The 22,771-nt window shown below is 41.1% G+C and overlaps 1 protein-coding gene across 2 annotated transcripts; it reads left to right on the top strand.

Moving 5' to 3' along the window:
• Positions 1-8,211: 8,211 nt before the first annotated feature.
• Positions 8,212-11,528, top strand: Ccl20 (C-C motif chemokine ligand 20). 2 transcript variants are annotated; one of them, XM_006990341.3, is made up of 4 exons: positions 8,212-8,421; positions 9,523-9,637; positions 10,304-10,381; positions 11,050-11,528. In XM_006990341.3, exons 1-4 carry the CDS (start codon positions 8,343-8,345, stop codon positions 11,069-11,071), a joined length of 294 nt encoding a protein of 97 aa, XP_006990403.1. In that variant the 5' UTR covers positions 8,212-8,342; the 3' UTR covers positions 11,072-11,528. The 2 variants fall into 2 exon arrangements, with proteins under 2 accessions (XP_006990403.1, XP_042115617.1); XM_042259683.2 differs by having other exon boundaries at positions 9,526-9,637; positions 11,050-11,519.
• The last annotated feature ends 11,243 nt before the right edge of the window (positions 11,529-22,771 follow it).

Here is a 22,771-nt window from a genome sequence, read left to right as displayed (position 1 = left end):
TTCAGTTCGTTATCATCATGGTGAGAAACATGGCTGCAGACAGGCATTTGTGGTGCTGGTGAAGGATCTGGGAGTTGCTTTTGAAAGCACATCCCCAGTGACATATTTTCTCCAATAAGACCATGCCTCCTAATCCTTTCTATTACTGCCACTACCTGAACATTTAAATATACAAAACTATGGGGGCCATTCTTATCTAAACCACCACATGAGGGTACATTTTACATCCAAACCATAGCTGGACCAGGGTCAGAAATGTATGTCACTGAATTCTGCCTCCACATCCTGGCCAATGGAAGGTCTTGAGGGGCAATAGCATTGAGGAGCTGTTGTCTTACATGGCAACAATGTCCTCTTCTGAAGTACCTCATGAAGGACTGGGTAGTTTTCCAGTTTCTCTCTCTCTCTCCATCTCATAACACCTTTATATAATCATGAAAATTATAAGTACATAACTCAGTAGCACTGTAACACTGTACTAATAATTATCAAGCCTCACACACTGCACACAGCTGTGTGGTATCATATACACTAACAGAACAGCAGGCTTTTCTACATCAGCATCGTCACAAACACGAGTGTGGCTAAGATAGCCACAGCATTCCTAGACAATAACATTTCTGCTGTTTCCACATAATCATACCGGAGCACCATCATATAAGCACTGGATGTGATATATGACTGTATAGTTACATAGAGTTAGGAGGAGACATACGGAATGAGTTAATCCTGAGACCAGAAAGAAAAATTGAGAGGGAGGAAGAGGAGAATACCTGCTGAAAACCTACTGTGTTCTATGAAACATTTTACTATCCCTATTTATGAGAAGGAGATCTGAGAGTCAGTTTCTTACTTCCTTTTGAAGTCACAGAGTCAGGAAGAGTGCAAGATATGCATCCATACAATTGAACATTTTTTCCATTGTGGGTTGAACTTTTTCATGAAAAGATTACAAATTTAAAGCTGGCAGTTTCTTGGTGATCAGAAAGGAAGGCTGGGGATGTTTGAATTTGACATTGGGAAGGGAAGTATCTAACTTTCCTTCAATTTGATCCTCAGATATGCCTCCTATGCTGCTCCAGACAGGGACATCATCCTTGTCCTGCCATAGCTCTTGGTTTATCTCTGATGCAGTACTTTGCAGGATCTATGGTGGTCTATGTCTTCTTTTGAAGTTTTCCTCTCCCAGGAATGTGCTCTCTTTAGTAGGAATCAAACATCATGGCTCCTTGCTTTCATAACACATTCCCTGTCTTGCACCTGATAGAGGCACAATCCATGCAGCTTTGCAACGAACTTCCTCCTTCCTAAGATGTGTCATGGAAATTCAGCAGAGACAGAGGATGTTGGGTGGACACAGAACGTGATTGTCACGCCAAGTTAATATTCACCTATCATAGAAACCGAAATAAGTCATGCAATGTCTAGATGGTCATTTTGTTAGCAATTCTATTACTGTTTTAAGTAAAATGTATGTGGTACATACTGCTTTTAAAGATGCTTACACTGAAAGCAGACACCAGCTTTCAGCTGTCTGTATATACACACCAATAAGCTCCTTCCATAGAAGAGATACTTGTCAACTTTTTTTGGGAGGGTGTGGAAAGCAAGGCCCTGAGAGTCTACTATATGTAGGAATTAGGACTTGTGACAGTTGTGTCTAAGTTATTTGGAAAGAATAAATTCCAGAAATTACCCCCACCCCTCATAAAAATCCAACCAACTAACCAAAGAAAATCCCTCTGATAGCTTTTTTTTTTGTCAAAGGACAAATTCAATCAAAGTTACTTTGAAAAAGAAGGAAAACAAATGGCCAATAAACATTTTAAAAACATGTTCAATATCCTCAGTAATCAAGAACATGCAAACCAAAACTGCTTTGAGATTCCATCTCATTTCACTCATCCTGGCTGAGATCAAGAAAGTAATATGCAGTATTGTTCCAACTAATGCTGGAAAGGATGTGAGAGAAAAAAACCTCTTGTTCACTGGTAGGAATGCAAATGTCTAACTATGAGGAAATTAATTTGAAAATTTCTGAGAAAATTAAAAACAGAACTACTATGTAACCCAGCTATACACTCTTGGTTTTATAGAAGGGACTCTAAATGGTACCACAGAGATATATGTATAGATGTGCATCTATGTTCAGTGGGGCGCTATTGATGATGACCAAGAAATGGGAGCTGCCTGAATGTTCATAAAATATGAATAGATAAGGAAAATGTCACACACACACACACACACACACACAATACACATGTGTGTTATATAAATTTTATACAGCCATAAAGGAAAATGAAATGATGACATTTAATGAATGCAACTGGAAACCATCATGCTAAGTGAAAAAGGTTAGGCTTAGGATGACAAATTTTATGTTTTCTCTCCTACTTATCTCGATACCAAATCTAAAAGAGCTGTTCTTTTCTGTGCCTATTTAGACGTGAGAAAGAGAGAGGCAAGCAGGGGGTGTGACAGGAGTGGAGGAAACAGGAAAAGCGAACCTGGCTGCAAGGCCCCCTGACTAGTGACAGAGAAGAAAGAGGCTTTGGCAGCTGGGGCAGGGACCAGACACGGGCAGACAGGGCACTCCTTTGTTGCTGTTGTCTTTATTGAGGTGTAATTGACACACCATAAAAACCACCAGCTCCGCTTGCACGATTTGCCGTGTTTTCGTATATTCCCCGGGCTGTGCAACCATGACCAGTATCTGTTTGGGGGGTAAAGAAGAACCAAGTATCACAGATCACCATCAGCAGTCACCCACATTCTGCTTTCATTCCCTCAGCCTTGCCCGGGACAATCACCCTGTTGCCTCTCAACTCTGACTGATTTGCCAGTTCTGAACAGTTCCCGTGGAAGGAATCGCATGGGGGTAGTCTCTTGTACATGGCCTCTTTCACTGAGAACAGTGTTTGCCTAGGTTCATGCATTTTTGGGTTTCTATTGCCTCACTGATTTTGATTACCAGGTAATATAGTTCATTGCATTTATCTATTCATCAGCCGATGACACTTGGACTATTTCTACTTGCTAGCTGTTGTGAGTCCAGCTGTCCACGGAGTTTGTGTGAGGATGTCTTTGCACTCGCTTGGGTGTATATGTGGGGATGGGATTGCTGGGTCCTACTCCATGATTAAACACGGGATGAGCTGTCAAACTGATGCCCAAATCTCTGCTCCGTTTCTCACTCCCAGTAGCGTGTATGAGGTTCCCGTTTCTCCACAGCACTAGCAGCTCTTCCTATTTACTTACTGATTGTAGCCATCCTGGTGGGTGTGATGTGGTATGTTATGGTGGCTTGGATTTGCATTTCCTGTGTGACTCAGGACGCTAAGTATCTTGAGCTTTTGCACGTGCTCATCCGGCATTTATACGGCCCTTTTGGAGAAATGGCTACTCAGACACTTTGTTCATTAAAAGGTTAATTACATTTTATTTTATTTTATTATTTATTTATTTATTTTTATTTATTCTTGACTTTTCGAGACAGAGTTTCTCTGTGTAACAGTCCTGGATGACCTGGAACTCGCTTTGTAGACCAGGCTGGCCTCGAACTCAGAGAGATTCACCTGCTTCTGCCTCCCGAGTGCTAGGATTAAAGGTGTGCACCACCACCCGCTTGGCTGTTAATTAAATTTCAATATATTTATTTTGTATATGCTTGTGTGTGTGTGTGTGTGTGTGCGTGCATGCATGTGCAAATGTTTTTCTTTTGTAACATTTCACACAGGTGTACCCTTTACAGTCAGTATTCACTCCCTGCTGCCCTCCCTCATCCCCCTTTTCCTCCCTCTTGCTGGCTTTTACGTAATTCACTTTCTTTCTTCTTTTGTTCCATTGCTTGAACTTTTGATGCCAGGAACAAAAACCATTGCATAATCTATGGTCGGGAAGGTTGATTTCTGTGTTTACCTCTAGGAATTTTATAGTTTAAAATTATTATTATGCTGGTGACTCATTTTGAGCTATTTTGTGTATGTTGCGAGTCTAACTTTTTTTTTTTTTTTGGTTTTTCGAGACAGGGTTTCTCTCTGTAGCTTTGTGCCTTTCCTGGGACTCACTTGGTAGCCCAGGCTGGCCTCGAACTCACAGAGATCCGCCTGGCTCTGCCTCCCGAGTGCTGGGATTAAAGGCGTGCGCCACCCCCCCCACCCCCCCCCTCCCGGCTACATTTTTTTTTTCATGTGAATATCCAGCACTATTCACTGAGAAGACTCTTTCTTTCGCTAACTGCCATTGTTACAGTAAGCAAAAATCGATTCTTCAAAGACAGGGGCTAAACTCCAGTGTTTCAGTTCTTTGCTGCTGGCCACAGATGTCCTCAAACCAACTTCTTGGTCAGCACAGCTTTTCCATAAGGGCTGGAGTGAGAAAATGTGACTCCTTCCACTTGTTTTTGTTCTTTTCAAGATTGTGTGGGCCATTAAGGATCCCTTCCAATTCCATGTTATTTTAAATACTGGTTTTTTTTTTCTATTTCTAAAAAGAAGCTAACTTGACTTAAAATAGGACCTGTATTGAACCTGTAGATGAATGTAGTGAATATGGATATCTTAATAATATTAATCTATTTTGTGGAGCTGGAGTATGTTTCCATTTATGTAGCTATTCTTAATTGTTTAATGATATTTTTAGGTTTTAGTATATTTTTACTTCTGTCAAATTAAAAAAAAATACTTGTTATGCATGTGCCTGTGAGTGTGCATATGCCAAGTGTGTACATGTGGAGGTCAGAGGATGAATTTCAGGAATGGTTCTCTGTTTCCATCACGTAGGTTCTGGGGATCAAATGCGGATGGTGTGGCTCAGAGGAAAATGCCTTTATCTACTTAGCCATCTTTCCGGTCCATTCTTTTCTCAAATTTATGCCTATTTTATTTTTTGTATTTTCTGAGTGCTGATATGACAGGCCTGTGTCACCACAAACATCTCATATTTTATTCTTTTTGATGACGTTGTAAGGTTATTTTCTTAGTTGTATTTTCAGACTATTCACTGATAGTTTGTAGACATACAATTGTTCTTGTAGAGTGAGGTTGATTCTTGGACCTCAATGAATTAATCAGTTCTAATCATATTAGAGGATTTAAAAAAGGATTTTGCATGTGCAAGCTTCTATCGTCTGCACATTTATTCAGTTCCTACTTCCTCTCTCATCTGGGTGCTCCCTCCTTCCCAATTTCATGCTTAATTAGTTGTGCATGCACATCCAGTACAGTGCCAAATGGTGAGAGCAGACATCTTGTCTTCTTCATGCCCTCAGGATCAGGTATTAAGCCTTTCAACAGTAAGCGTGCCATTAACTCTGGGGTTTTCACAAATCCACTTTATCAGATTGAGGAATTTCTCTATGACTCCGAGATTGTTGGGTATTTTTTTTTTTTATCATGTGTAAGCATTAGAGTTTATCAAATATGTTTCCAAATGGATTTTTTTTTTTTTTCGAGACAGGGTTTCTCTGTGTAGCTTTGCGCCTTTCCTGGAACTCGCTTTGGAGACCAGGCTGGCCTCGAACTCACAGAGATCCGCCTGGCTCTGCCTCCCGAGTGCTGGGATTAAAGGCGTGCACCACCACCGCCCGGCCCAAATGGATTTTTTAAATAAACGTTGCAGTACATATCCTTTAATTCCATGCCCTCTGAGGTGCCTAATGTTTTAGTTGGCTGGTATAATTAATCTCATTTAAGTGTGATACATAAGTCTATTATATAAGTGACTTGATTCAGTTTGCTAGTGTGTTGTTGAGGACTTTCATGTCTGTTTCTTTGTAAAATTTTCTAACAAAGATTTATATTACTCTTAATTATGTGTACGTATGTGTCTGGGAGACCAGAAGAGGGCATCAGATTCCCCTATAGCTGGAGTAAGAGGTGATTTGCCCAGCTGGCATATTGGGAACTGAAAGCTAGGGTGCTCAGCAAAGCAGTACACACTTAGAATGGCTCCTTGTGTGTCTGTTTTCCTAAGAAGTACTGACTTGTGGTTTTCTTTTCACATGAGGTCTTCCTCTCATTATTGTCCACCAATATTGTACTCACAGAATGAGTCAGAAATTTCCTCTCTTGATTTTTTGTTAAAGTTGTGGAAGGTTGACAACATTTTTTCTTTGACTGCTTGACAGAACTTACTAGTGAACCAATCTGATCCTGGGATTTTCTTTGTGAAGAAAAACTCCAGTCACTAATATGATCCCTTGCTTAAATCTATTCAATATTCTATTCTAGTTCTGACTCAATTTCACAAATGTAGTCCTTCCATTCATGTTGTATGTTGTATGACATACAGTCATCCATAGTTTTATCTTACAATTCTTGAATTTCTTTCAAGTCAGTAGTGATGTGCTCTCATCCCTGAGGGGACTTTCTTTTCCATCTTCTTGGTTATTGGAAGTAAAGTTTGCTAATGTCAAACATGATGAAGAATAAGGGTCAGGTCCCATTGGTTTTCTGCTACTTTGCTGTAGTCCTTACGTTTCCCCTTTGACCGCTTTGGGTTCAGCTTGCTCTACTTTGTGAGTGTCTTGAAGCAGAAGCATACTGACTTGACATTGTTCTTGGTTTTCATGCAGATGTTGCAGCTGTGGGCTCCCCTTTGAGCACTGTTCTCACAGTCTCTTCTAAGTTTTAGAAAGCTGTATTTTTTGTTTTGACTCATCTCAAAGTATTTTTCTACTTCTAGTGATTATTTTTGCATGTTGGTTATTTAGAAATATGTCAATCAATTTTTATACATTTGTGAATCCCCAAATTTCCTTCTTCTATTAATTGATGATTTAATTTCATTGTACTTTCCAAAAACATAGTATCTATTATTTAAACACTTTTGAAATTTTTTAGGATGTCTTCAGTAACCTATCATGTAATTTATCTTGGAGATTCTTTCATGTACAACTAAGAGAAATGATTATCTTATTTCTGAGTAGAACGTTCTAGAGATGTCTGTTGTCTTTTGGCTTAGAGTATTGTTTAAGTTGCCTGTTTTTGGGGTAGATCTTCAGCTCACTTTTTTTTTAATGATCACTGAAGTGTGGAATGGTAGTCTTCAATTTGTATTATTGAATTTTCATTTCTTCTCTTCAGTTCTGTCAATTTTTGTGTCATGTATTTAGTGGTGTGATTGCTTGATGTGTGTGTGTGTGTGTGTGTGTGTGTGTGTGTGTGTGTGTGTGTATGTTCATAATTTTTGTGTCTATATTCCTATATTCATGAATGTCTAGATCCTTTAATAGTGTGAGAATCCATCCTTATCTGGAACAGTGTTTATCTGTTTTGTCTAAAATCTATCATATCTAGCATAAGGACAGGAAACCCCAGTTATCTTTTATTTAATTTTTTTTTTTGGATTCTTTTACTTTCACTTGATTTTTCTGGCAGACAGCTCTTAGAAGAGCTCCCAATACATTTTTATTATCATCACCATCGCCATTTGGGAACTGCTTTTCCGATTGGCCCTTGCTGATAGTGTTTGTTTTTTTCCCTCCCTTTGGCTCTATATTCAGTCCATTGTCACAAAGAACAAAAGGCAGGTGGAGGGATGGTGGTTCTGGGCTATGGTGCTGATTAAAGGTATATAAATAAATACAGACAATTCTTAGAGACGCTGGTATAAAATCAAGATGAAGTCGCTGCTTGAGGGGAGGTGGTGAGGCTGGTATTTTCCGTAACTGTTTGGGAAACTTCTGTCATGTCGCTTTACAACCTGCTCAGGATGTTGGTCCAGAAATTCAGAATCTTCTGTGACTGCTAAATCTCCATCATGTAATCACAAACTTGTGTTGCAGCATGCCTGATCTCCCCCCTCCAGCGCTGGCTGTGGGCAGGAAACTGGTGTAACAACAGGAGTATGAAAATAGTCCCATTCAGAGGCTGTTCTTCTCTGAGAGAGAGAGAGAGAGAGAGAGAGAGAGAGAGAGAGAGAGAGAGAGAGAGAGAGAGAGAGAGAGAGAGATATTAAATTAAACCTGGATGGGTGCCATTTCTGGGGCACTAGTCTGAGCTGCCTTTCTTCTTCCTACATCCAGAGGAATTAACACGGTTCTCCCCTCCCTTGTGCTCCGCCTCCCCTCCCTCCCCTCCCTCCCCTCCCTCCCCTCCCCAGCCCCCACCTGACCTTCACACCTTCCCAACATTAGGGAAAGGAAGGAAGTTTTCCCTGTGGGTTTTCTTTGTGATGAGAGGAGGAGGCAGATTAATCAATGGGGGAAAACCCCGAGAAAGCACACGCCTTCTTGTGTACATTCCCAATATTTTGCTATAAGTAGGGCTGGTGCTGGAGCAGAAGAACACTCACAGGGCACTGGGTACCCAGCACTGAGCAGATCACTCCTGGAGCTGAGAATGTTCTGCAGTGGCAAAAGGCTGCTCTGCCTTGCTTTGGCATGGGTGCTGCTGGCTCACCTCCACAGCCAGGTAGAAGGTAAGTGTGGCCCCTTCTGCTGGTCCAGGAGGGACAAAGGCTTTCTTTTCCCCAGGCCTTATCTTGGGATGCCCTGTGGAGAGCAGTTTGCTAAGAGGTGTGTAAGAGGGTCTGGTTGGGTAAGAGGAGTCTCATGGGGAAGAGGAGGAGGAAAGAGTGGATGCTAGCGACCAGGGATCTTCTCTGCTGTCAATTCCAGCAGATTTGGAGAGTGAATGGGCTTCCGGAGACACTTCAACTTCAGGACAATGCCTAAATACCTTTTCTGGGAGTGATGTTCTGAGTGTGACATTCTCGGGATATACGGTCATTCAGAAATGTGGAGAATATTTCACTTCCAGCCTTTTCTTTTTTTTTTAACCTCCCAACGAAGTAATGTTAGTAAAGTTCATAATTTCCCTTTAAGGTTCAGACTGTGACACTTGACCTCAGTGTCCCCGTGAGGCCTGAGGACATTGTTCTCCAACTTTGAGATAACATTTATCCAGTGCCTTACAGCAGGTTACACTTTAACTCCGAGGAGTGTCCAAGTATTGCTTTATTATATCACTATCTGCAGCAGGTGCATGCCTGAAAAACACGTGGTGAACTTCGTGGACGGGATTTAAATTCCACCAGCCAATACAACAGCTTCGGAGTGCTTTGGGCACAACTCCTAATGACTACATTTCCCTCTGTAATTTTGTCTTTGTAGTTCTTAGAAAATCACATTTTCTGTGTAATTTCACTACTGCCTACTCAGTAGCCAGAGCACAGATTGAAATTTGACGCCCCCCCCCCCCATATTCTGAATATGAAATGCTTCTCTATAAAGGTCTTTTATTCTTGAAGGATGGTGGTGGGGACGGATACCCATATTCTTGAGTGATTATGGCAAACTGCCATGATATATTTCAATTTCTTATTAGAGATTGAGAGACGCCACGGGCTTGTATACTGTGTTGGTTTGGTTGAACCAAAACATTACAGCCATACCATTTTTTAAAACGATATCTGGGCACTATGTTAAATTAGACCTAAAACACCCTCAACTCTGTTTCAAAGACATGACAGCTCATCCCTGTGAACTCAATGGCTTTGGTTTTTTTTTTTTTCTTTTAGCAGCAAGCAGCTTCGACTGCTGCCTTCGGTACACAAAAAGCATCATTCCTTCCAAAGCAATTGTGGGTTTCACAGAACAGCTGGCTGACGAAGCTTGTGACATTAACGCTGTCATGTAAGTTATCCATCAACTTCGATTCCATTATGTCAGGAATACATGGGAATTTCAGAAACATTTTTTTAATTTTATTGGCATTTTATTCAGAGACAATACACGGAACAAAATAGCTTTATTTCATATGTACTTCGAAGCTTAAGCAGGACTGAAATAAGCCCAAAGTTTAGTGTTTAGGTTTTGAAGGAGTAAACATTGCACAGGGCAGAGTCACTTTCTAGAATAAACTTGTTGAATGTGACACATGGAAGACACCTTTGAATTCAGCATTTTTCTAATGGAAAATGGGGCTCATTATAATATCACTTAAAATACTCATGGTTCTTTTAGGGTGTTATATTTTGGAGTAATATAAGCTTCCCACCATGTACATACATATTACAAACCTCCACCAGCAGCAAACATTGGATGACAAGTCTTGGACTGCATCTGCTGCAACTGTAGAGTCCTCAGTTACATCACAGGGCAAGTCTGAAGAGGTCTCTTCCATCCCTTCCATCAGGATTTATTATGAGCATTTTCTCTTTCCTTTCATCTCTGGAGCCAAATGCTTAGCGTGTGGAACAGCACACTAGCGCGTGAAGCTTCCTTGCATGGTCTGTGAAACACAAACACGTTTCAGTGCTCACTGAAGGAAAATGCAATGTTCAATGTTTGATTTTTCAGCTTTCACACCAAAAAGAAACTGGCCGTGTGTGCTGATCCAAAGCAGGGCTGGGTGAAAAGGGCCGTGCGCCTGCTCAGGTATGGATCACTGAAGGACAAGCAGTCTACCCGAACGATGGGGGAAGAAGGGTGCAGAGGGTGGGCAGGCCCGGAGGAGGTCTTCAGTCTAGAGACATTGGATTTTAGAAGGGGGAACTTGGGTTAGACCATGCAAGCATAGAGTGCATTTTTGTGCTTATATGTCAATTCCATCATTGTGTTTGTTATTATTTTAAATTAATATCTTTTCTCACATGATGTATCAGATCTCTCCGTGCATCTGATAGTCATTAGCTACTTGATTTTCATTGCTGAGATGTTTCCTCTTTTTATCCTTTATAGACTTCCTGACACTTGGTTGGTTGCTAAACCCTGAAAAATAAATTTAATTAAAAAGAGACCAGTGATTCTGGTTTACATCAGTAATGTAGCATTTAATCGATAGATGGTAGCTAACACTGTTGCACCATATATACTGAACTTAGAAACCCTAGACAAGTGTTCATACCCTGTTCCTGTTGTGAGCTAGCTTAGTTATGTTGAGCAAGGCCATCCTTTCTCAGACTCAAGTTCCTCATATGGACTCTGAGCTGCTCTTCATATCGAGATGAGAGTGAAGGTCTGTGAAGTAACTTCAGGTACTAAAGCCGTTCCTACCATCCATTCCTCTATTCGCAGTTTACACTTTTTCCCCTCTTTTGTTACAGCTTGAGAGTTAAGAGGATGTAAACACTGATGCTTTTCTGCATGGAATTGGACACAGTCCAAGGACGAAATGCTCACACACAACTGGGGTTGGAGGCTGCACCTGCACATCACTGTACGGACCTGATTTGTGTCTCACTGGACTTGTCCAATGGATGAAGTTGATTCATATTGCATCATAGTGTGTCTTGTTTAAGCTCGTGTTAGAGTTAAGTTGTGTTTTATGTTATTTATAGATCTAGGTTTTCTATGTGTAGCTATTTAATGTTAATTTCCCACAAGCTATGGGAGGGCTTAATCTAAGGTATAATATTATGTTTAAGGGAATAAGATTATGTGGTCATTCCTGTAGGTAATAAGCTATTGTAAAAAATATTTAATTTTCTTCTGTGTATTTAATTGTTTCTTAAATTGATGTAATTGCCTTGTCAAGCAGAAAGTAATTATGATTATATATTGAAAATAAAAGGACTGAAAAGTTACTTGTTGATGGAATCACATGTTATTTATTGAGATGTATACTAAGGATCTTTAAGGGTACAACACACATGAATTTTTCTGAAAGGATGTATCTTCATTTAATTTTGCCTGGTTTTCCCCTTTGCTTCTGCTCCTCATGGCCTGGCTTTTTTGTATAGATTACAACAGCAAGGTTTCACTTCTGTAATTGGCAGTCATTCCCCCAAAATTAGAATGGTCCTGTATTTGAGATGCACAGTCCAGTGTTTATTAATATAAGCATTTTAACATAAATAAGTAGGATCATATACTCAGTGGCTATATAGAAACAGCAACCATTTAGAAAACCCCTGGGAAAGTCACTTGGCTAATCTTTCTATCAGCCGCTCTTCATCTCGGCTGGGAATATTTCTGTGCTTTTAAGTCCTGAGCTACCTTTCAGCAGTCTTCCAAAGGAAAATAACTACTTAGGAAGGTCTTAGGACCCCAAAGCCTTAGTAGCCAGAGGGGAGACTTGAGATGGTTAAAACTAGAGAGAATCTAGCAATAGGACCCTCAAAGAACGGCATCATTCTGGAGGCTCACCAGTGTGCTTCCATAGCCCTCCGGATGGCCTGCTTTTGTTTCTAAAGAGCACCAAGGACCACTGGAGTTAGTCATGGTGATGAAGTAAAGCAAAGTTCATAACACACACACACACACACACACACACACACACACACACACACACCTACAATGTAGCCCAGAGTTGGGTCTTTTGACAACAAGCTAAAAAGAATAGTGGCCTCAGTATGCCCTGCAGACATCTCCATGCCCAGGAATAGTAACCTTGAGTCATCAGGGAAAGTATGCCTAACATCCTGTTCATTGGTTCAGCCAGACCAGGGTTAGTCTCCTTATGCGCCAAACACAAGTGCTAGAGAGATGAAATGATGTAAGAGTTGATAATGTGCTCATAGTTAATTAGGCTTAAACCATGTGGTAAGAGGAAGGGATGATAAGTAGCCTGGCTATTACAGTGCCTGGTAGCAAGCACTTTAATATAGACAGTCATGGAGTATACTTGTACATCACTAGGGAAGGCTTCCTGGAGAACAGACTATTTAGGTTAGCCATATTAAGTAGCTAATACCATGTTCTTGGACAATAACCAAAGCATTTCCATGTGGCTCAGCTCAGCACTTGAAGTGAGGTATGAAGAACCAGTAGGAGGTAGTCAGTTGGAAAGGGGGCAGCTCAGAATGCTTGGAAACATCTGGGGCATGTTTTAGTTGTCACAATATCTGAAGGTGGGTACCGCAGGCACTCAGTGGGCAGGAGCCAGGGATGCTAAACCTACTGGAATGCACGGAATACTTCTGCACAATGAAGAATTGTCCCACCTGAGATGTCAATCATAGTCATGCACCCATGGAGCAATACTGGATGAAGCAGACCGCATGCAAGAAGTGACGGGGGTATGAGACAGCAGATTCAGTCAAACGGTTGCCTTTACTGAGTAGAGTGGTTTGGGCTTGACCATGGGGTTGCCACAGAACCACTAAAAAGGCCAAGGCGGGTGGGGTCTCTGATAATGGAGGAGAGAGAGGCGAGACAAATGGAAACTACAGCTGCTTCAAAGAGTGAGAGATAATGAAACCTCAACTAAAGTCAAGGCGGAGGGAAAGGTAGAGAAGAGATAGGCTGGTGAATATTGAGATAGCTTAGCTACCTCCGGTCCACTCTTAAGCATCACCCTTTCTTGGAACTACACAGATGAAGAGAACCATTGTCAGGGCATGGGAAATTTGGCTGACATATAGGAGGGGTCACTAGGTAAGCCTTGTCGAGTCAGAAAAGGAATATATTTTATTAATATACTGAACATGTCTGAAGCTGTGGGAATAAAGCATTCTAATAACTGCTAGGTAAGTCTGCAGAGGCTGTTGTCTCCAGGACAGGTGCCAGTTTAACAGCCAACAATGAAAAAACAAAGGTGACCGATGCATGGGCATATGCTTGTGGGTATATTAATTGAGCAAGCTATTTCAGAAATCATGTTGGAATCATAGTTGAACTTGACTTCCAAGCACAGGGGACCTTACTATGTATCTTGAATATTTAATGCATTAATTTATTGAGCCAATCATGGTCTTAGATCATGGATATAATTCTTAGTTTACAGGTCTTTTGTTTTTCATTTTGGAATGCACATTTTTTTCTACTTAATTTTCACTTCAGGTGTAATTTACATGCACTAAAATATGTACATCTTACATATATAGCTTGATGAATTTTCTTTCATATTGGTAAATATCTGTTAGCAACTTTGCTAACATAGGGACAGTAAATATTTTTAGCACCTAGGAGTGTGTCTTCACAGCCTCTTCCACCTGCAGCTCAAAGGTAACAGATGTCTGGGTTTGTTTCACAGTAGATAGCCTCTTTGTGATTTCATACTTATGAAACTACAGAATATATGTTTTGGTATCTGGCTTTTTATTAAAAATAAAACTAGAATCTCTCTCTTAATTGCTTTCTAGTTGTATGTGCAAATCATAAGTTCATGGTCATTCTTAGGGCCACACAATGGTGGTGACATAGTGTATCGAGTGATGAACTCCATCAAGTCTTCAGGCCTCTAGTGATAATATGAGAAGATGCCTAGACACCCACCAAGATAGGCAGCTTTTCAAGTTTATTTTCCCTACTATGGTTTGGACTCAGTGAAAGCATGCATACAGTGTTTGTAAAGGACTCTGGCCCAATGCTGAGTTTATGGACAGTGCTGTGCGTAGTCTAAAGTGGGACACTGGTCTCCATTCCTCCTATGATTAGCATAGCTTTTTCATAGGACATATGAACCTGCTGTTCACAGGTTTGAAAGGCTGCCCCAAGAACATCGTTTTATATTTTATATTCCTATTTTCTCCTTTCTAGGCTGAATAACAGTAGTTTGTTACAGTGATATAAGGAATTGAACCCTACTTCATCTCCAGGTGTGAGAGATGAGTTAGAGTGAGATACATTAGGACCAGGCCACAATGAGCTTAGTGCTTTGCAACCCATAATTCAGGAAAGACAGAATTCCCATAATTCAGGAAAGACAGAGTTGCTCACCTGACTGGTGAGCACTTGAGGCATCCAGGCAGGACAGGATCCTGAGGCTAAGAGGCCAAGGAGAGCAGAGGGAGGCTGATCATACACTTACCATATCTGTTCATAAATTCTCTTCTACTGTCTATTATGACCACATTTTAACTGATTTATTTTTAGTTATTTTATTTATTTTATTATTACATAATTATTTTATGTCTGGGCTTTTGGAGGCCAGAGGTCAACTTTGGGTGTCATCTCCTTTAGTACTCCACCATATTTTTGAGGCAGAGTCTCTCATTGGTTGTTCTGGGTTCATGGTTGGGCTAGACTGACTGACTAGGTAAGCAATGAGAATCTACTGTCTGAGCCACACAGCAAAGGGCCTATGGTTAATCAAGGGCCCAAGTTGGATGTGAGTGTTGAGGATGTGAACTCAGGTCCTTATCCTTTCTCACTAAACATTTTATGCACTGAGCCACCTCCACAATCCAAGACCACATTCTGATACAAGATCTTCAGTTCCTAATGCAAATTCTTTGACCACAGAAATTTCTTTTGTCTTCCTTAGTCCTGTTTTGTGAGGACAGAGGGACAGCACAGGTAAGACTTCTTTATTAATGGTCCCAGACCACCTGAATTATCTGGGAGCAATTTATGGACATCTCAAGGAAGTGGCTGGCATGCTGAAGCATACCATGGGTATCACTATGTGTGTATGTGTGTTTGTACCCTTTCCCCATCCTGAGATGGCGGTGGGGAGTCAGTGAGCTCTCTTTCTCTGTTTTAATTAATGAAGCCAGCTCGGCCTTGGAATTTTGTTGAAAGCATATGAGGTCCGGACTCCAAGTAGATCCATAGGTACCATTGGCATCTTCAACAAGATAAAGTCTAGAGTGATTATGACAGCTATCCCCACCCTCTTTTCATCACCCATTTCTGGTCATGACTCCTTGTGTTTGGTGGGTTGGGCACAATCTGATCTTGCCTGAGATGTTACATTTTGCTGTTGAAAGGGTTTAATTTCCTTAGTTTCAACCCTCAGGACTCATGAGCCGGTCTGCTCCCCGCCAATCTGCCTGGTTTTGCTCCTCCGCCATCCTACACAGCCTAGTCTGACCTTGCCTGGGCCTGACACACCCTGCCCTCCTCCCTTCCCTGCGTGGAAGGTAGCTGTACTTTCTCTGGATGGTAGAACCTGCCCGCACATGAGTCACTGTGGGTGCCAATGTCAGTTTAAGTTAAAGAGATGTTTCCTGTTTTACAACAAAGGTATAAAATGTTGTTCCCTTGAGACTAACCAACCACAAAATCCCCACTAAAAAAATCCTTAAGTCCTACATTTATCCTGCAATTAAGAAGCACAAAGAGACAGTTTCTAAACTTGTGGAAGTAGTTTTAATAGTTAAGGGAAGGGCCAGGAGTTCTACATGGGCCTTGCAGGTTCTGCCAGGGTTTCCAAGAAATATGCTGCCAAGTGAGTAAGAATGTCACTAACATTGTTGGGTGGAAAAGTCAACAGCTGTACACCAAAGCTCTTGTTCATAAAATATTAGCGGGTATGTATGTGCTAGGGAGTGTGTGGATGGCCTAGTGAGTGTATGTGAGCCTATGTTGCAGAGTGCCTGGAGATGGGGCTGCAAAAAGTAGTCGTCATCTTAAGGAAATGCTTTCATCCTAATTTTAAGACGAAACAGCTACATCTTGGAACCATACTTGGCTCCAGAAGTTAGGCTTTTCTCCTAAGGGCAGAGCTGGGAGGTTAGGGTATTAGGTTCTTGTTCTTGATGATTATATTTTAAAGGCTGACTCTCGGGTCCTAGACAAAGTCATGCCTGGGCTCTTAAACATGGCTTTTCAAAAACTTAAATCTCAATGAGTTGGGGGAAAAAAGCCCACAACGAAGTTTTCTAATGTAGATACATTGAGGAGGGAGGTGATGTCAGGATCCTATAAGTGGGGGTAGCCAGCTATAGGAAACCGCAAGGCCTTGTGGGTATCTTGGAGCTGACCCCATGAATTCGCACAGTGTGACTCTGCACACAGTGATCACCTTGCCTCCATCTTACTCTCTAAATTGTGATCTATAACTACTAAACATCTCCACAAGGGTGGGCCTTTCTGGCCACCTGACCTCAGGAGGTTTTTCTAGTTATTTATTTTATAATATCTTGTTAATAGTTAGATGCCTGGTAAGTCATTTGTTTTAGCACTTCAAAAAATGGGAAGGATGAAATGAACTTACACTTGAAACGTTATTTCTGACTCTTGGCAGGCACCCAAATGTTGTCATTTCTGACATGTTCATTACCTGTAACTATTTTTTATTCATGTAAACATGGTCTAGCTGGTCTCTCAACTATGTCCCACCATGACAAATTTATTAAGATGCAGATTTCAGGCTACCACTCATCATTGTATTCCCAACACCTGTAACAGCATCTGCTTGTGGGGGCCCCCTCAATAATAGAGAAATAAGTCAACTTCTGTGAAATAGCAATCAGACGTGTTCAACTACAGGTAGACACATGTGAGAATATGCACGAGCAAACATCAGTATTCCTAGTATTATTTTTAAATATTATGAGAAAAATAATTATGCACAGGAAATAAAATGAAAGGAGAAACAATGATCAAATAATTTTTAAAAACTTTAAATTGTCAGATAACAAGAAGCTTCCATTTGTGTCTTTTTTCTTTTTCTTTTTTTTTGGTTTTTCAAGACAGGGTTTCTCTGTGTAGTTTTGGTGCCTGTCCTGGATCTCACTCTATAGACCAGGCTGGCCTTAAACTCACAGAGATCTGCCTGCTTCTGTCTCCTGAGTGCTGGGATTAAAGGCCTGTGCCACCACCACCTGGCTCCATTTTTTTGTCTTATTTGTTAATATGTGTATTATATTATATACTATATTAACTCTATGTGTATTAATTTCTTAATTAGGAAAGTCTTCAAAAAGAATGTTATCTAACATTTCAATAGGTTGTTGTGATAAATTTATAATGTAGTTTGTAGGATACATAAGATAAATGTTTCTGAATCTAAAAGGACAGAAACCTTTCCATTTCAGAGAAAACCCAAACAGTAGGGACAGTTTTAACAAGGTACCACATGCCAACTCTCTTCCTTTGTAACTTCTAATTAAAAAGGCTAATTCTAGAGATGTTCAAAGAAATTAGATGGTTACCTTTTCTGTCAGTACTCTGGGAGAAAAATTTCTCCTGTGCTTAGCAAGCCTCCTGGTTTGGGTTTATCATTAGATTTTGTTGGGGGGCTGTGTGGTCCTTAAATAGCTTTTCTCCATGTTGCTTGTTAAAAGTTGAAATCCCTGGTGATTCTGGTACTTGATGATTAGGTCTGGAGTGGAAGAGATATCTAGACTAATTGATCATCACTGTTGGACGGGCCTGGTCTCTGGGCCTCGTCCACAGGAAAGAGAATAGTTTTCCTCTTTGTGGAGGTCAAAGTCAGCTGGCAGATGTCCTATCTGGATGGGGCTCTCAAGACAGATCTTTTAAGAGGGAGTTTGTAAGAATTTTGTTTTCTTTCCCCAAGAGCTTTTCTTCCTCATCTGAAGGACTTTAACCGGCTGTCACTGAGATGGGATCAAGCTGTTTCCAAGGTTGGTACCTTATTGTCTGATGGGCAACTGAAGAGGAGGGGGAGCAGATTGGTCTCACTATCAGGATTGTGTGATCGGTAAGAAGTGAGGCTGAGAATTGAGTCCTGACCAGTGTGGCTCCAGTGCTTACAACTTTAAAGTGTCCAGACAGAAGGAAATACTGAGATCACTGGTAACATTCCGGATAGATGTAGCATGCCTGGAATGTTTGCCATATTATCCCAGGCTAGGAGGAGTCCTGGTCACATGCCAGGCACCTAGTATACATCTTCTAAGTTAGTGAACTGTCTTGAATTCACTGGTGTAACAACAACACCATAAATGTGTGATGTTCTATGTTTCAAATAGCTGAATAAAGTTTCTTGGCCTTCCTTCCTTCCTTCCTTCCTTCCTTCCTTCCTTCCTTCCTTCCTTCCTTCCTTCCTTCCTTCCTTCCTGCCTGACTGCCTGCCTGTCTGCCTTCCTTTTTGTGCTCAGGAGTCCATCTCCAGTCACAATGCTAGGATGCAGTAGCCAGTTCTACTCTTAAATCTGAGATCCTGATGTCGGATTAGTTTATACAAAGCCGTTAGTCATGAGCTTCTGAACGAATCCAGATGGGATTTTAACATGTCTGTTTGTTTGTGAATGTGAGTTCTCTACCCTAAATGTCAGTTCAGGATATTTCTGTGATATTTAACTAACACATAGCTGCTCAGTCATGTCCATGTAGGTCTAAAAAAAAAAAAAAAAAAGGAAAGAGAAAATAAAATGAATTTGGGTATAGCTGTGAACCATCTTTGTCAACAAGAGAAAGCAAGGCCAGGTCACACTGTTACTGCTCGCACAAGCATCTAGAATAAAGAGCCTTCTGGAATGAAAGCTTCAAAAGGGGACAGTGGGTGAAACTTTCTCTCTTTACTTCGGTTTTCTGACTTAACTGCTGCAAGCTTTTCTATTATAGTTTTTCTTTCCAAAAAAATTACAGAGTTTTGCTACTTTACAGAAATGGTTTTCCTGCTTATTTCTGATCAGATCTGATTTTATTTTAAAAATGGATCTATAGACAGGATTAGGCCAGTAGACATCTCAAAGAAAGGTTTCAGTAACATGAAATAGGGAATGGAACTGTATTGGCATTTATTTGAAAAGCCCCTAGAACGCCCTGTTAAATACATTGCTCTTTGTTCGATAGTCACTAAGGAAAAAGGTAAGGGCCCTCAACTTCTCTTTCCCCCGACAATGAACTTGCTTTCAAATTGTGCTTCCAACTATAGATCTCTGTTATCAAATAAATATCCCTATGTTTGCTTCTAAGTATGGAATTCCATGTTTCCTTGATGTACTGCTTTCATATCTCATGCTGTGGATATTGCTCTATATAAATAAAACACTGATGGCCAGTTACCAGGCAGGAAGTAGGTTGCTAGGCAGGAAGTAGGTGGGACAAGGAGAGAGGAGAATTCTGGGAAGCGGAAGGCTGAGGAGGGAGACACTGCAGCCACCGCCAGAACAAGCAGCATGTGAAGACGCTGGTAAGCCACCAGCCATGTGGCAACGTACAGATTTATAAAAATGGGTTAATTTAAGATAAAAGAACAGTTAGCAAGAAGCCTGCCACAGCCATACAGTTTATAAGTGATATAAGCGTCTGAGTGATTATTTTATATGTGGATTGTGGGACTGCGGGGTTGGGGAACCTGGAGAGAAGCCCTCCAGCAACAATCTCACTTGGCATATCTATGATATCTGGAATGTGTTTTAAGCTAGTAGAACAATTGCTTTCTCTATGCTGTGACAAAACACACCACAGAGGCAGATCAAGAGAGGGAGAGTTTATTTGGCTCCTGTTTCTGCCCGGGGATGTCAGTCTGTCTGGGGATGTCAGTCTGTCAGGGGATAAGCAGTGGCTCTGTCTGTGCTGCTGTGAGTGTCAAGAGGTGCCTGGTCACACCATGGGCAGCTGACAAGGAAGTAGAGAGCTTCAGTTGGAACCAGAAGCAGCTATACCAACAAGGCCCTTGCTTAGTAACACACCTCTACCACATAGGGCTCATGTCCCCAGACCTCCCCAAAAAGGATCACCGGCTGAAGATCAATAGTGCCAACAGCATGAGCCAGTTATGGACACTTTACTATGACAAGAAATAAATTCATTTAAACCATAACAACTAATAAATATCTCTCAAAGAGCTTAGGAGTTGTGTAGTCCATACAAAGTTAAAGCAAACTTCAGTTTTAAAATCACAGTTTAGCAAGGGCATTTGCTTTGTGCTTTAGTTCTGAGAGCAGTGACTTCATTCTTTCTGTGATGGTGGCTTCCTGTAGTAGAGAGTTCCCACTTGTCTGACAAATTGCCGATGGTGTTTGTAGATGGAGAGGAGGATTGGGAAATAAGAAAATGTCAGCCCTGACACTCTTGCATCAATCAGGTAGCAGGTTGGGTTTCGTGACGCCCAATGACCTCACATCTAATAATCTTACATGACAGCCTTTGGACTTCTACACTGGGTAGGTTGCATCAGGAATACCTGGAGGGTTAGCATAATGTATCCGGTATTCTGCCTGGAGAGATTCCTACTCTATAGGTCTAGGGTGGGGTCGAGTATTGTATTTTCCATCCTCAATTGTCTAAGGCAGTTTCATGTCCCAGATTTTTTTTTACTCCCAGTCCATACGTAAGTTCCTGTTATTTTAAAATAATTTATTTTTTAGATGCTTATTTCCCAGATTCACAAAATTTTTGTCAGTTTGAGTTTCACGTGGAAACCAAAAACCTCTGTAGGCATTTTAATCAAGATGGGGTTTAGTGTAGGAAAGTGGGTTATAGAAAATTCCTGGGAACCTGAAGGAGTGAGTTCACAGTTGAGGTTCTTAGGAACGGTTCTAGAAATGTGAAAGGACGGATCCCCCCGAGTGCAGTTCTGAAGCTGAGAGCACCAAGAGGAGCGGCCCGCTGCTGTGTGGGCTGTGTCGCAGGACTCCAGCCACCTGTACGTGCCCAGGACCCTGGAAAGTGGACACCCAGCTGCAGTCCAGGGACTGCAAGTCTCTTCAGGAAGCTGAGGCAGATGTGAGAGGGCAGCAAAACAGGTTGGCTTCTGTGACTTCTCCAGACGTGAATATCTAGAAATAGAAGTGTGTGTGTGTGTGTGTGTGTGTGTGTGTGTGTGTGTGTGTGTGTGTGTGTGTGTGATGTTAAAGGTGATGGTGTCTCACTTCTGAATCTCAAATCTTTTAAAATTATGTTTTATTTTTTTTAAAGACTATAATATAACTACAGTTCTTCTCCCATCCCCTTCCAGGCCTTCATTACATACTCCTCCGTGCTCTCTTTCAAATTCATAGCTTCTTTTCTTATCAATTGTTGTTACATAAATGTATGCATTTGTATATACATATATGTTCCTAAATATGCAAGTACAACCTGCTCAGTCTGTATAATGTTACTTGTAGGCATGTATCTCAAATGTTGAGGCAGGTTATCTGATGGCTGATCCTGACTCACATCCGACTCTCTAGCTGTTAGCCTCTCAGTTTAGAAAGTGAGCAAAAGAGACAGCGGTGAGTATGAAAAGAGCCATGTCCATCATGGACAGGGCACAGAGGAGTCCTTGAGGAGTCTGCAGGGCAAAGCCACCTGTCTGACTGAGCAGGAGTGTGCCAGTCAGGAAGTGTCCAAAGGAAGCTGTGATTTTTTTGTTTCTAGAACACAGAAGGATAGAATATATGATCTGATCTTTGAAAAGCAATTTGATGATAAGATGTTGATCCATTGGATGAGTCTAGGACTAGATGCCAGGTATGATCATGGATGGAACAATACTGGAGATCGAACCCACCTCCTCTCACGCACCACTCTACTATGGAGATTCGAACCCACCTCCTCTCATGCACCACTCTACTATGGAGATGCTTCTCCAGCCTTTTTAAATTTTGAAACAGGGACTGGCTACGTTGCTTGGGCTGCCCTTGAACTTCAGATCTTCTTTTACTTTCATCTCCCAAGTAGCTGAAATTCCAGGCATGTGCCACCAGGTTCGACTGATGCTTAATTTTATTTTAAATGTATTTGCTTTGGTTTGATGCTACTGTATTTTGAAATAACAGTCTTTATTATGAGATCCTAAAGCTTTTATTCATTATTTCCCATTTTCTCTGTTGACATTTTTTTTGAAAAAAGTTCAAATGTACAGAAAAGTTGAAAGTTGAGTGACCAACTGCATATCTTAAGCCAGTGCTTCTCAATCTTCCTAATGCTGCGACCCTTTAATACAGTTCCTCATGTTGTGGTGACCCCTCCCACCATAAAATTATCTCATTGCTACTTCATAACTATAATTTTCCTACTGTATGAATTGTAATGCAACTCCTGTGGAAGGGTCGTTCCACCCCCTAAAGAGGTCGAGACCCACAGGTTGAGAACTACCATGATAAGCAGTCTTCAATGCCTGTGCGCATTTTACCACATTGCACTCCTGCTTGTGAGCCATTCTCTATGACATGTTGGCTTGGATTCTTCATATCATTTGGAGAAATGGTTATGCCTCACCTCTAAATGTTCAGTGGAAACGGAGAGACCACGAGATTG

Source organism: Peromyscus maniculatus, chromosome 13, assembly GCF_049852395.1.
Source record: "Peromyscus maniculatus bairdii isolate BWxNUB_F1_BW_parent chromosome 13, HU_Pman_BW_mat_3.1, whole genome shotgun sequence".
In the NCBI taxonomy this organism is placed as follows: Eukaryota; Metazoa; Chordata; class Mammalia; order Rodentia; family Cricetidae; genus Peromyscus; species Peromyscus maniculatus.
Note: the sequence above shows the minus strand (reverse complement) of the source record. Positions and strands in the feature narration are given on the sequence as shown.

Bases quoted from the DNA above. Each gene is read 5' to 3' on its own strand.
- Ccl20 (XM_006990341.3), top strand. From the start codon at position 8,343: ATGTTCTGCAGTGGCAAAAGGCTGCTCTGCCTTGCTTTGGCATGGGTG. The intron at 8,422-9,522 runs GTAAGTGTGGCC...TTTTTCTTTTAG, and splicing joins CCTCCACAGCCAGGTAGAAG to CAGCAAGCAGCTTCGACTGC. The intron at 9,638-10,303 runs GTAAGTTATCCA...TTGATTTTTCAG, and splicing joins TGTGACATTAACGCTGTCAT to CTTTCACACCAAAAAGAAAC.